This window comes from Dysidea avara, chromosome 10 (assembly GCF_963678975.1).
Source record: "Dysidea avara chromosome 10, odDysAvar1.4, whole genome shotgun sequence".
NCBI classification, from domain to species: Eukaryota; Metazoa; Porifera; class Demospongiae; order Dictyoceratida; family Dysideidae; genus Dysidea; species Dysidea avara.
The window spans coordinates 10,513,353-10,529,097 of record NC_089281.1 but is presented as its reverse complement, the minus strand read 5'-3'; the positions used below and the strand labels follow the sequence as shown (position 1 = coordinate 10,529,097).

General features: G+C 37.0%; 1 protein-coding gene across 1 annotated transcript; it reads right to left on the bottom strand.

Moving 5' to 3' along the window:
- Positions 1–710: 710 nt before the first annotated feature.
- LOC136268753 (NACHT, LRR and PYD domains-containing protein 12-like) lies at positions 711–14,674 on the bottom strand. Its single transcript, XM_066064217.1, has 4 exons — positions 14,585–14,674; positions 14,403–14,530; positions 4,390–4,647; positions 711–3,151 (listed from the first exon to the last, which is right to left on the bottom strand). The coding sequence occupies exons 2-4, from the start codon at positions 14,428–14,430 to the stop codon at positions 861–863; spliced, it is 2,577 nt and encodes an 858-aa protein (XP_065920289.1). The 5' UTR covers positions 14,431–14,530; positions 14,585–14,674; the 3' UTR covers positions 711–860.
- Between the last annotated feature and the right edge of the window lie 1,071 nt (positions 14,675–15,745).

The window sequence follows — 15,745 nt, the reverse complement described above, 5'->3', positions numbered from 1 at the left end:
GCTGTATTGTTTCCTTACAATGATTGTACTTTGTACTATATACAGCTTTGATAATCCAACTATAAGGAAGAATATAGCATGCTGAGGTCAGCAGTAGTATGACTTCTGATATACATGCATGCTTGTCACAATAAGTCAAGTACACAGTGGTACACAACAACATTGCTTGTACTTTTCCTTTTGGCATATTTTCCAGTGGACCAAAACTTCACTTCTAATGCTTATTTTTGTTGGGGGAGCTTCCTAAGGTGGTGTTTAGGTATATGTTCTATTAGGATTTTGGCAAAAAACATATTACCATTTGATTTTGTTACATGAACACTCTTCCCCATAATATTAGTTTACATGTCACCCACAATTGCATCAAAGATTTTTAATAACATTCAGAGCATAGGCGGTGGAGACAGGGGGCCATCCCCCCCCACTTTTATGGGGCAATCTTTGGAAGAAAAGATCGAGATACTCTAATAGAGCAGTGTAGCGAGCTACTTAGCTACGTATGTGTAATTATACATATAGATATAGTTGGTGGAGAGCAGCTATCATGAGCAGGTGATGACCTTTTTTGTTTTTGGTCTTCAATTTATAGCTGGCCTGCCCCCCCACTCTTTAGCCTGCTCCACCGCCCCTGATTCAGAGTACCAATCATAACATTGCAACTTTTGTCAAAAAGTTGCAATGATATGATTGGTACTCAAATTTCACGTTAATATTACATGCATGATAATTCTGTTATCACCACTATATAAAATATATAGTACTTAAAGTACAGACAATATTAATATGTATGTACATTGGTTACAAAATTACTGGTTGTAAATACTTTCTTTGCTTTGTAACTGCAGATATATAAAAAGCTCCTATTTTGAAAAGCAAATTTCCATCTTTATATTACATCCTCTGTTACTTCGTTTTTCATTAACTATTTTTTGTAGTAAAAGGATTGTTTTGGTAACACCTTCATTAAACTTTGGGAGCACTAGCAGTTGTAATCTATCATTGTCCGCAAGAGTACCAACAATGTCTTGGCAGGCTTCTCCTGAGATTGGGTTACCCCACATGTACAAAGCTCTCAGGGTGTTATTAACTGTTAAAGCTTTGCTAATAATACTACACCCTTCATCATTAATATTATTACCCACAATCACAAGAACCTTCAGTGATTTATTGGTCATTAGAGAAGTAAAGAGCTGAAATACCCAAGTGGTAGTTGAATACTTGTTATAACTCATGTGGATTGTCTCTAGCACACAGGATGAGTGTGTTAGCAACTCTGCTACCAATTTATCTGTTTCTCCAACACCTTGGTTTTCACTAATGCCCAGAACCTTCACTTTACAGTTATTTACTATATCACAAAGCAGACCATCTGAAGATGATGTAAGACCATTATTATACAACCATATTTGGTCAATAATAACTCCACTACCATTCAGACTACGATGTAGTAATCTAATTCCAGAATCATGTATGGAACACTTACTCAACTGGAGCTCTCTCCAATGCTTTATAGATGAGCAAGTCAGTGATGTTGTGATTGCCTGTATGACATTGAGTGACAGCATAGTGCCTGCTAAGCATAAAATTTTATTACAAAATTTTTCCTCAATAATATAACACATCCTTTTATCACGGGCTTCATAGAAGCATTGGTAGAGACGAACTTTCATAAAATCCTTATCTAAGAATTTATCATCAATGAGAATTGTGTCATTTCCATTGCAAAGAAACTTTTTAAATGGAAGACTTTGTCCTTTAGTAAGTGCAATGTAAATATTGAACATATTATAATGAATACCACTCCAGAAATACTCCTCAAGGACACAGAGCTCCTCCTGTGGTGGAAGATGAGCAACACGATAAGCAGCAAGAAATTCTTGTACTGAAAAGTGAATGAAATTAAAAGTTCTTATTTTTTGAAAAATGCCAACATGATCCACAACTTGCAAAAGTCCAAAGCCATTAATTGTTGCTGGTGTGTCTTGAATTTGTGGGCAGAAAGCTTTAATTTGTTCAGAAGTGAAAATAAGTTGGTTGTTGTTCAATGCATGTAGGGAAAGTTTAGACAATTGTTCAATAATTTTGTCACAAGGGTCTGGAAAATCACAAAGATCTGTGACAGTTTGTGTCATGGTGATACCATATTTGGCAAGATTTTGGCAGATAGTAATACAAATAAAAAGGCTGTACAATTCTGTAGTATTGCTTGGCAAAAGAACTCCTTGCTTGTAAAGAAAGAGTAGCACAGTCATATAAAATGGTGTGAAACATAGGCTGCTGATCATCATATGTTGCTGGAGATGCTTGATGAGTTGGGATATTTTGTGAGGCTGGTTATTCAGTGATTGCCGAATGAAGTGCTCTTGTTCCTTTTCAGTGAAGCCAAGAATAACAATCTGATGAGTTGCCTTATTGTGAAGATCAAGAGAGGCATGAGGACGAGAGGACACAATCAAACCACATTCTGGTAATACCTGACGATTTAGTATACTAGCTATTAAACTATTTTTTCTCAAATCCTCAGGCAGTTCATCATAACCATCCAAAAGTAAAACAAGGGATTTTCCATTATCTTGACAAATAATTTTAGCACAAGCTGTCAGGGAAGTGGCATCTGTCCTGTATTCATAAAAAGATTGGAGTAGCTCTTCAATGGAAGATAATGTATGAATTCTGGGGTCCCTGAGACAGACCAACAATAGGAGTTCATATTGAACTAACATTTCTCCTTTAGCCCAGTTATATGCAATGTTTTTCATAAGAATTGACTTACCAATACCAGGTGCACCTTCGATTAAGATTGTTGGTGGTCCGCTACTACTCAGTTCCAGGGACACCAAAATATCAGCCACATTTCTTGTTACTTTGCTAGTTTTATGGATCTCTCTCAAAACGTGATAATTATCCACTGCGAAAGGTTGTGGAAGTAGTTGACCATTATCAACAGATATGACATGAGTAATATCCCCAGTGTGAAGTGCTTCAGTAATTGCTGTAGCATGTTCTAATGTAGGCTGTTCTTCGTAGTACATTAACACTACTGGAGTAAAATCTTTAGGTTGTTCAGGAGGCCAAGTATCCTCCCCAATATCAAACCTTGTTTGTATGTAGACTCCTTTCACATGACAGGACAACAGGGAGACTGTTGTCACTATAGAACATAAAAAAACCAGTTACACTGTGTGTCACACAATAATGACATAGTTTAGATTGCTATTCAACACCTACAACTAGCATTCCAATTTAAATTTCAGCATAATTTTGTTTCACATGCAATTTCACAGTTAGACTGACTATAAAAATTTAAGACACATAATAGCATCTCTCCCCTCCTTCCCTCCCCTCTTCCCCTGCCTCCCTCCCTCTCCTGCAAACGTAGCTATCATTCAACAGACACTAAATGAAGTACCCAAATGGTGGGTAACTACAGTGTACCAACCACAAAAACACATTTCCCACAAACATTTCTGGATGTGCGGTATAAATCAACACACCAATTAAGTCTCACAAAGTGGTCAGGTTAACCAGACCAGTGCATGGTACTGCCTCTGCTCTTGTTCATATTTGAATACCACTATAATCTAAGACTACAAAGTATCTTTATCGCAAAATTTTGTTACACAATTTTGCTATGCATTTCATAGACATGATAGTGCAATACAAGCTGCAATGACATTGAATAGGCTACCTCAAATGTAACTTTGTGACTATTAGAAACTTTCTCAACCTACAGTGCTACATGCTGCTGTTATAATCTATGTAAAAACATTGAGATACCTTAATAGAGCATTCAAATATTCTAAAAGAGTAGTTAGATACCTTGTTTCCTGCTATTGTGATTATTGTGCCTTTGGACTCAATCTTGCCATGAATTCTCCATGAGGAAGCATGTCCCTATACCCCATCGCTGTAGCTACCATGCATGCTGGACCAAAGCTGAAAATTTAGGATTTTACAGAATGGGTATAGTGTAGGATAAAAGTGTGCAGTGTATACTCAGGAACTAAAGCAACATTTAAATTTGTTTTACTATCCTGTTATGCATAAACTGCTGCATTAATTGAAGATATATCTAGATCAAATACCCATATGTTAACAACACTTGGGATAAAACATATGCGTAATGACAACAACTCACATTATGCTCCTCAACAGAATAAGCAATGTATACTTAATACATGGGTAGAATAACAACAATATGTATATCATGTAGAGCAACATCAGTGCCACAATATTTCAAAACAAAGTCTAGTGTACACAGTAAAATGACAGACATTCCTGAAATATCTTTTAATTAGTTTCTAGATAAATTATATGATGACAAAATGCAGGGAGCTATGGACAATAGTGCTCCTCTACATATACATATAATATATTTCACACACCTACCTTCTGTAGCACTATTAGTCAAGGAATGGGTGGTGCTTACAGCATCAGCCAATTTATTCCAAGTGGCTGAAGGATCCAAACGCAGCCATTTTCTTAACATCACCCTACATCTCTCTTCACAACTGTTAGGGTGGTCAACACTGATTATGTCAAGTTGTGATGATGTCAAACCTAGAACTACTCCTAACTCTCTCCACCTTGAGGCACAGTTTGGAACAATATTATTGTTAACATCTCGTTCATTAGGAATGCTGTTTCCTACAAAAAATGCATGTATGTACTTTATGTATACTAGCTATAATAAATTAACAAGGAATCTAGATATCTAAAAGACTTGTAGTTTCACAAACACATTTTATTTTATTTAACACTGAACACTGAAATGCAATGATGCTCCCTCACAGGTCACAATGTTCTGTGACATACATTTTAATATCATTAACACAATAGCCAGTAGGTTATAGTTGTATCCTAGTACAAGGGTGACAACTAAGATATTGCCCAAGCACACTGGGCAATATCTTATATCGTACTGGGAAATATTGCCCAAACATGTCACCCATGTGCTCTAACTATGCATACAAAATAAAGTGTCACTTGCCATAACTGTATGTAGAAGTTAAAAGTATGATGAATGCTCTCACAATCCTTTGTGCCAAACGGTTTAATATGAATAGGTTACAGTTGTATCCTAGTACAAGGATGATAACGAAGATATTGCTCAGGCGTACTAGAATTGTACTGGGCAATATTGCCCAAGCATATTGCCCATGCACTCTAACTATGCATACAAGATAAAGAGTTACTTGCAACAACTACAGAAAGTTAAAAGTGCATGATATGGTACTTAACTATTACATGTAACTGATTTGTATTTTCAAATGTGCATTCAGAGCAACCCAAAGTTCTTCCAATGTGCTTTTGCAGAATTTCATTTTGTTTTGACTTAACATAATTACTACTGGATGACTATGCCTTCAACCAAGCGCTTGCTTTGTTGCACTGTTAGATATTACAATCATTGGTTTGCCATCTTATTAAAGCTAAGCAACTACTTACATAAAGAGGCTATAACAATAACATTAGCCATAGCACTCAGTATATAGTTGTGAATATGATGTAACACACTACCCTTGACATCAAATCTTACCATATAATTGGCAGGTTCTTATTATGTACACTGCAATTTGCTAATAATTTTTAACCAAAGTTTTCACTTCCAGCAGAGATGTTCACACATTCTGTATGGCAATCTTGATATATACACTGTACATAGACTGTCCCAACTCAATACTGTATAGGAGTACACACTTTCTACAAGGTGCACGTGATAGTAGTATGAAGGATCTTCAGCTTTAATATTTACAAGGAAGAGAATATCACCACATAGGCTGCTTTTACATCTCCATTTTAAGTGGTTCATAATCTGCACACGTGTCCCTCGCATGTATATAAGAGCAGAACTTAGGCATCTTATGGTGATATAGCTTCTTGTGTAAATTGAAAGCTATACAATTAAGTATGAAAGGCACTGAAAATTGAATGGGAACTAAAGCAAAGAATGCTATTATCTATGACGATTACTGCTTACTTAATTTAAAATTTGTTTGCATAAGTGACAACAGAAATTTTAAACCTCTGTGGTAGAAAAATCTTAGCTTCCTATGATATGTATTTTTATTTGTATCTGTGATCTTGTATTAATAGTGGATTGTTTGAATATCACAGTTGGTTACAAGACACTTCAAAAAGTGTGTGAAGCATGCATGCATTGCTTTAATACACTTCAAATGCACTCCTTCATGGGAACAGATGCAGTAGTAAAGGATGTCAGTTTCAACTCACCTGGAATGTTACTATGGGTATTTCCAGCCTATACAAGATAGTTACTTGTAAAATAAAAAAAGTTTACATCTTGTGTTTTAAAACTATGCATGCGTCATGCAATTTTTAAAGGGTCATGTAATCATTAAAGCTCAAACATTATGGTATTAGGAACTTCATTCTACTACGGATTCAATCCTTTTTATCACATCGTACGCAGCAGGTCATTTTTGGGGGAAGGCTGTTCTAATCCTGTAAATGTATAAGGTTCAGTTTAGGGTCCTACTGTTTCTACTTTATGTCAAGATGACAGAGCATGTAAGTAAAGATTTATGACAGAGAGTCAAAATAGGGATTTGCGGTTTATATTACCACCCCAGCGATCCCTTCTTGTTTCGTGGCTTTTTTTCAGCAATCCCTACTATTTTAAAATTTCCAATTTTTAATTCATCTAGTATTATTTTCACACACTTTACAATAAAATAGTAATGCATAGCTCGACTTTCTTGAGCTTTGGTACACTTTTAATAACACAATCATATACCAAGTTTGGTGCAAATCTGATTAATAATCATAGAGCTATGGACAATTATTTCCATTAAAAAAGGTCGACTTGTCACACCTATAGCTTATGGGAACAACTTAAAAATCGGTATGTAAATAGGTTAACCATCATAGCTTAAACCTTAAAAGAAATCACATTAGAGTTACAAAGCAAAAACCAAACAACTGTAAATCATGGGGTCGAAATACTCTAATAGAACAGTCATTGTGGGGTAAAAAGGTACATGAAAAATGTCGAAAAAACTTACCAACGTTTGAACCAGGGACCTCCATACTGAACACCCAAATCCTTAACCACTGCTATCACAGCTGATAACCTCACTTAAGTTAATTTCTACTTTATAAATGAAAATTCTAGCTAAAATCTACTCAATAGTAAAAATTCATAATTTCATAGATCTACCAATGGAAAATCTAGATAGTTATAGAACAAAAAATTGTGTAATAAACTCTGTAATACAATAATACTATTACAACTTCTCTAGTAATTCCATTGAATCAAAGCCAATACTATAGCCATTTTGGTACAGATCAGCGGGATAGTACACTACTATTAAGTCCTACTTGTGCCAATTGTCATCATCATAATCATCATAATAAGTGCTATGCTAATAAAACTTGGCAGCAAATTGTATTCTAGCATAAAAGGTGCAGGATTTACTTTGTAAAAATTGAGCAACTACAACTTATCACATTTTACATGAAAGGTTGAGACTCTAATAGAACAGTCACAGCAAAATCTTAATAGATACCTAATTTGGAAGGAATTTAAAACACTATTGCAAATAAATACAGGCACTACATATATATTACAACTTTGTATAGCCATGAACAAACAAGCACAAAATTATATCCAGTGTTGGGAGTAACGCGTTACTTATGTAGCGCGTTACGTAATATTATTACTTTTGTGGTAACTAAGTAATAATTATAACGAAATACGTTGTAAAAACAGGTAATATAACTCAAGTTACTTTACTTACAAATGTAACGGGTTACCTATACTGTAACGAATCTAATATTACATAATATTATTACTACAAGTAACGAAGTTACTAATCTTGTTAGTAATCCACTGAGTAACGCCTAGCCACAACGAAGTAATGAAGCCTACTGAATGAAGCTTATTCACCAGCTTCTTACTTATAACCAAGATTTGCACATTGTACAACAACACAATCATGTCATGTGATAAGGTGGTAGTTTCACACGTGACAGCTTAAAGCTGTGGACACAAAGTAATATAATATGTAATATTATTATAGCTACTTTATTTTATGGGTAATATGTAACTGTAACTAAATAGTTCAGTTGCAAGTAATATGTAATATGTAACTAGTTACCTTTTTAATAAAAAGTAACTTGCCCAACACTGATTATATCAGTATAAATTGGCTTTGGTATCGGATCAGTAAGTATTTTTCTGTATTGGTATAGAGCACTAGTTTGTCTTATACTGTATCATCTTCGTCTTTAGATAAGAAGAACAATGATTTGTATAAACACAAACCTCAAAGCCAGTTTATGGTTGTCTTTGGGTATATATTTAAAATTTAAAAGTGAAATCCACGTAAAAACAGCCATGCTGTATAAAAAGGATGTGGCCTTCAAAAAGCCTAGGTGGAAGAATGAAAGGTGGCGGCCAGCAAATGGTGTTAATACTAATAAACTTTAACAATGCACACAACCACTATTAGCATTAACATCATTGCAGCCATTTGTTGGCTGCCAGCTTTGATTTCACAACTTTTTTACACCCAGGCTTTTTAAGACTACACCTTTTTTCACAGCTTGGCTGTTTCTTTGTGCAGATATCACCTCTTTTGGTAATTGCAAGTTCCAAAGCCACGCCTTGATAATTCCTTTTAACTCTTTCCCTTTACTACAGGAATCGTCGAAGACTGCATGGCTATATGAAGAACTGAAATAAGACGAATTTTGCAGGCTAATGATAGCTGGGCAGATTTGAGGAATGGGAGATTCCCTACCCTGAGGAAGCTTCCACAGCAGAAATGGATAATTATACTGTTCAAGCACTATAGAGCTACAGATAGAAGAACTTCTTTTTAATTATTATTATTCCCGGGGTTAGCAGCACCCCTTGCCACCACCCCTAGCACTAAAGGTGCTAATATCAGATTTTTTTCTAAATTTTCAACCAATGAGCTGGAGCCACCTGACCCTCAGTTAGTGCAAGGTCAAGTGCTCCTAGTGAAAGTGGACAGCCCTGATGTGATCTAGCTCCTCTCAAAGACATAACAGTGGAGCGTAACAAAATTCTGCAATGTAGTCATGACATCACAGAACTATATGACAACTCCTTCTGAAGAGAGACAAGGAAAGCATGTTTTCTGTAAAATACAGCCACAGTAGCATGACCCATACCACCCCTTAATCTTGAAAAAACAAGTGAGGTAAAAGAACCCATCTCAGTTTCCCTAATACATAGTTCATACTTCCATTGTTTCTCACATTCAAAACGTCAATTAAGTGAAGATAATTGGGTACCACGATATGTGACCGAATTTTGGAAAACCGTCGATATACACACAACAGTACTTAAAAACTATGAGTAAAAAATGCAAGCTCCAGAAAAAAAATTATGCATGTTTCTATCGCCTCACTGGTGGGCGAATTAAGCCTCCAATGGATACATCCTGGGCATCATCGTGTTCGCCTGTTCATAGGGAGTACAAAAATCTTTGTTTCATAGGCAGTACAAAAATCTTTGTTTCATAGGCAGTACAAAAATCTTTGTTTCATCTCCATACACGAAAGGAGTTCAAAGTTAGAGGCATTTGTTTACATTGCGGTGACGAAAGAATTTACCGACAATCGTTTTTCAATGAATTTGCCTTCCTTCTCGAACATAGAAGAATGCCTGGGACAAAAACTATACCTTGGTGGATGCACAAATTCATGGCAAACACAATGAGCAAAGTTTCAATTCCGTACGCTGTTTTATCAGTAAATTATGATGGTTTATGTATGCGCCTGTAGATTCTTTTCTCAATAGGTTCTGTACTTATCAATTTATTTGTTTGTCCGGCTGTCTAGTACTGTATTTCCAATGCTGCTTAACTTATGAAGCTGAAACTTAGCTAGTCCATTCCTCTGTCCCTGAAGAAAACAAAGAACAAATAAAATGCACTTTGAAAATTGTGCGTATATCGACGGTTTTCTAAAATTAGGTCACATATGAAGGTGCATTATTAACAGCATTTGACACCAAAAAATGTCTTCTGATGTTTACCTCCCCAGAATCCTGAAGCAGAAATGTCTACACAAGCTCCATCCTCATTATTAGCTGTTACATATCGAAGGGTAATGCCTGCAAGAGCTGCAACAGATACATGAAAACGGCGTTTTCTGGTGAGTATGTCACCCGCCCATACTGGCTGTATTTGGCCACACAACACACTATTTTCATAAATTTCGCAGTACTATAATAGAACACACATTTTTCTGAGCAATTCAATACAACGGATATAGAATGTTCTAGAATTTCCACTGACAGATCTACAAGTTATCATTCTAGTGTACTAAACCAGAACCTTCATTTATAAGGTAGAAAGTAAGTGAGATGAGCAAATGACAGCAGTGAAGGGCTTGGGTATATAGGTGTGGAGGTCCCTGGTTTGAACCCTGGAGAAATTTATTCCAACAATTTTTTGCACGTTTTTACTTCTCAGTGACTGTTCTATTAGAGTATCTTGATTGCACTTTTTTCACATGTTTGGTTTTGCTTTATACCTCCTCAGCTAATACTCTCAGTACTTTCAAACCTTTTGTTACTTTCAAACCACAAAAGGTTTGCACTACGATAATAGTTTCATCTACAGACCGATTTTCAAGTTATTTCATCAAGCAGATTACGTGACAACAAATTGTTTCTGTAAATTTCAAAATCGCGCATAATTACATTATTCTCAGTTCAATAAGTATGAAAATTGCATGCTGTATTATGCTCTTACTGCCCTCCAAATTTGAAGTCAATCGACTAAAGCATGCACAAGTTATTGCAATTTTCTAAAGCATGCAAAAAGAAAATTTATGTAAGATTAAGAAAGAAAAAAAACGAAGAAAATAAGATGAACTTTGAAGGCACATATCTGGGCAGATTCAGCTCAAATTTGGAATAGAACCCTGAGAGAGTTTCCACAGCAAAGCTGATTAATTTCCGTTTAGGCACTATTGAACTATGAATGCATGAAAACAATGTTTCCTTGATTCCTATAAAATACACACTTGACTGTCGTGCATCTGCACTACCTGTACTTGGCTGCAGGACACACTATTGTGTGTTCTGATCATCCACATCATTGCAGCCATTTCATGGCCACCACCTTTGATTTCACAACCTTTTCCATCCGGGATTTTTGACGGCCACACCCTTTTATACAACTTGGCTGTTTTTGTGTGAACACTCATTGATATGAGGTTATACAATGAACCTTATCCGAAATTACATCACAAATTTAAAATGGCCGCCGTAGTGTGGGGACGTTCGTAAAATTTGTATGGGCGACTATATGGGAAGAAATTTTTGAACGGAGATATCTCAGCCAAGAAGGAAGATATTGAACTCTAACTAGTGGGTATGTCTATAAGACAATACAATCAGTGCGTAAAAGCGATTTTCAATTGATTTTCAAAAAAATGCTAGATTCCTATTCTTTCAGCTATTTTACAACCATACCTGCTGGTTAGAGCTCGATATTTTCCATCTTGACTGAGATATTCCCATTCAAAATAGTCACCCATACAAGTTTTATGAACGTCCCCACATTACAGCAGCCATTTTTATGTCTGTGATGTAATTTCGGATAAGGCTCATTGTACAATATAATAAGGCAGGTTATGTAGTGCCAGCAGTCACATGCATTAAAAAAAAAACTTAGACAAAAAACCTAAGAAAGCAAAAAAGGTGACTGAGTTGGGGTTTGAACCCAAGCCTCCGTACTCATAGTCCATACTCATAACCACTCTACCACTGGTGCTGCAGTTACCCACCTCCCTTAGTTTCTACTTTATAAATGTCCAACTGAAGTTACTTCTATATATAACAAAAGTGAAAAAGAAACCAAAGCTGAAGCTGAACCTGACCCTAACCCTAACTAACTACTTGTCACGTGCCCTAAAGTACAAGACCGAAAGAATACTGGTCACATGCCCTAAAGTCGAATACTTGGGGAATCCTTAAAGTCGAATACTCAGGGTATACTGTACGTTTGCCAACCCTAGCTTGTCTCAATATAACTAGTGTATTTGATAGTCCAGTTAAATGATGGACTAGTGCCGGTAAAATAGTCATTCACGTTCATAACCGGTGCCAGCACTATATCCACTTCCTAATAATAATGATCAACAGTACAGAGTCTCTCTTTTCATATGCAAGCTAGCATAAATCCCTATCAGCGATGACCATCTTTAAACAGGCTGTGGGGATAATTGTAGACCCTTTAATGCTATCTGTTACCATGGAAACATGGACACAGAGGAGAAAACAGTTAGCAGCTAGGAACGAATATACCAATTAGTCCATAAACAATTTGATAGAACACATTCAGCCTAAAGGTCATACCAAATTAATCATATGTTTCACGGATTGTTTGCCCTCTAGTAGTGGCCCGGCAGGTCAAAAAATAAATTAAAAGGTAAATCATTTCAGTTGCAACTGACTAGAGTTATGACTGCTCTATTAGAGTATCTCTATCTTGACAGGTGCAAAAGCTATAAAGTCCTTCTGAAATAAAGTGATGGAGCTCCATATCCTTCCTCTTTGCAACTACACCTGTTATTGCTTGCACAATGTTAAATATTTTAAAGAGTCTTACAGCCATATTAGCACTCTTTTCAAGAGATCACGTGATTACGTGATTTACGTTTATTTTGGGTTTGCCAAAACATTGACCCACTGCATCCGTGAAACATAATATTAATTTGTCATGGCTGAAGTATGTTTGAAATGTTGCAAAAAGGAGAAAAAATCCATGGGCAACCTTGGTCCTGTAGCCATCTGATGAGTACTTAAACAGGAGTTTGCCAAGTGATCAGGATGATTTCTCCTTGTTCACTTCGCAAGGGGGTGACACATATGCAAGCACTCACTGTAGGTAGATCTGCGACTGCGGTAAAAGTCCAAGTCAAAGGTCAAGGCCACCAAAATCATGTCAAGTCAACAGTAAAATTTACAACTCACAATCGAAAAGTACTGAAATATCGTCACTAAGTCACCGGTCAAAGATCGAAAAAGGCCCTTAGTCACAGGTCTCGCCAATCAAGACTTTGACTGCGGTCGCAGATCTACCTACAGTGTGTACCTACGTGACACCCCCTTGCTTCATGCATTTGTGTCCATATAGCAGGGGCGGATCTAGGATTTATAAGGGGGGGGGCCAACTCAAGGTACTAATCTCTTGGATGGAGGTGTGTTGCTGGAACTAGGGGGGTCTGGGGGCATGCCCCCACAGGAAATTTTTGAAAAGTAGATGCTAAAATACTGCAATTTGGAGACATTTCCACATAAAATGTATATTTCTGCCTGTAGATATTTACATACTGCCTTTAGATATACATGGCTCTCTGTAGCATTTGCTAATGGAAAGGTTTTGGGTAGGTTCAGATAACCAAGCACATGATGCACCCTCTCACAATTGCATGCATGATAGAATAATGTTGAAACTAGAAAATTTTGAAATTTGAATGATACGAGATTGAATCTGAGAGCATTTCATTGGAAATTGTGTACCTGAATTAAGTATACCAGTACCGGTAATAACTACACAAGTAGATGAACATGCCTTTTAAACAGACCAATGCACTATAGGCGCAGGGAGATTTGGAAAAATTCCATAACAGAACCAACTTTTATGCTTACACTAAATGTTCTATTAGAGTAGTTAGGTGACTGTTCTATTAGAGTATCTCGATCTTGTACCTCGGTCAACCTTTAGCATAAATCCACTAATAATACTTGGAAAGATGTTTATAAGGCCCCTGTTCGGTGATTATTAGTTTCTCATCCAGCCTTTCTAATTATTATGATGCGGGCGGGAGGGTATTACCATTATGCCATTATTTTATAATATTAACACACTGATGTACAGACCTTGTCCAAATTGTCTTTCTTTCTTACTACAAACATTCCTTCACCAGCTGATTCTACTTTTCGTGATCGCCAACTGTTTTTCGACAGCCAACTGAAAGCCTGCTTGGATGAAGTCATAGAGCATGATTACTAAGGAAAACAACAGTTCTCCTGGCAATATATAGCGCATTGTAGCATTGATCAACAAAAATTTATAACAGTTTGGTATCACGTGTTCTTCTGAGCATGCACAGAGTAAATAATAGCTTTCCATGCGGTAGCTTAAGAAGGATGCGGGCGGTGGATGAGAAACTAATAATCACCAAATAGGGGCCTAAGGTGGGTTTATGAGTATTTGTATTATTAGTGATCATATAAATATGCTAAGACAAAATTTCATTATAATCCTCAACATATTGATCAAGTAAAGCCTAAAACTGAAGGGGGGGTTTCAGCCCCCAAAGCCCACCCCCTAGATCCGCTCCTACACAAGAGAGTGACTTATTCAGCTAGATACAAAGTCCTTACGGCTTACTCGATTTTCCACGAAGATAATTTTCCATAGACAGTTGAAGAGAAACTATAGATAGTCAGGCCTGGGTGCGAATGCCGCATCAGTGGAAACGTACGGTAGATTCCTGGCTGCCTCGCTGAGGATCATATCTGCCAGTACCCACATGAACATTATTCAGTTAAAGAAAGAACATGACAACTAACAAGGCTTGCCACTGCCAATGGCCGCTGTATACGTGTTGTGTTAGTCCAGATCGAGGTCCAGATTGTCAGCACCCTCTCTCTATGTTTGATCACGTGAACTCTCGGATCTCGTGATTTTGTCTTGGTAGTCAGTGTTGCCATGTTTGTGAACCTAATTATTGTGACCGAATTTGACAAAACAAGGCTTCCGGAAACACACATCCAATTTCCTGAATTTAACCAGCTGTAACTTTGACTACTCGGCAAGCTATTGGCCTGAAATTTTCACAAAGTCTTTCCATAGCATAGTATAGCTACCGATACCAGGTCAAAATTTGAGACTAATGGCATTTTCCTACACTGAGTTATGGTACTTCAAAGTCATAAAAGTGGATGTGTGTGGAAGCCTTGTTTTGTCAAATTCATTCACCTATGAAGAACTTTTGGCAATTTTTTTTTCTGTTTTGCTCTTCAATGCCCTACTAACCAAGATCCACCTATTTATAATGTGGACAATGGCGGATCCAGGATTCCCCCCCCCCTTCAAGAAATTGCATACAAGATCGAGATACTCTAATAGAGCAGTCAATTACTCTAATAAAGCAGTCACAATGTTCATGAGGCAGTGCAGCTTATTTATGAAGCTATAAATAGGATTTTATTTTACATAACATACGTGATATAATATATTTGGTAGCTAATAAAAGGATAACTAGCTATTACTGTTGCGACCTTTTTTTTTTTTTTTTTTGCTCTTCAACTTTTTTTCAGCAAGGTGCCCCCCCTCTTTCCAGACTCTGGATCCGCCCCTGGTGGGGGCTAGTTTTTGGAAAGTGAGTATGGATTTATGAACTTTTTATTAACAAATTTATTTTTTCACATGAACATTTGGAGCAAATCATCTGGCAACACTGTCAGTAGTCTTGTGCCTAGACTGTGACCTCGGCCTAGACCGCCTTTTGTGTTTGGGTGGGGGGAGGTCTGGGTACGAGACTAATAGTTCAGTGCACGTACAGTTTGACAAGCAGCAAGGCACTACAAGTGTGCAGTATCTCTGGTCAGTGGCGTAGCTACCATTGAGGCAACCGAGGCAGTTGCCTCGGTAAAAATCGAGGTAAAAACGCTCAACAACAGGCTGAACAGACCTGAGTTTTGGCACCCCGGATTTTCTACCCAAACGTT

Bases quoted from the DNA above. Each gene is read 5' to 3' on its own strand.
- LOC136268753 (XM_066064217.1), bottom strand. From the start codon at position 14,430: ATGGAAAATTATCTTCGTGGAAAATCGA. The intron at 4,648-14,402 runs GTAAGCCGTAAG...CATTTTTTGTAG, and splicing joins TTATCTTCGTGGAAAATCGA to GAAACAGCATTCCTAATGAA. The intron at 3,152-4,389 runs GTAGGTGTGTGA...TATGTTCTATAG, and splicing joins GACTAATAGTGCTACAGAAG to TGACAACAGTCTCCCTGTTG.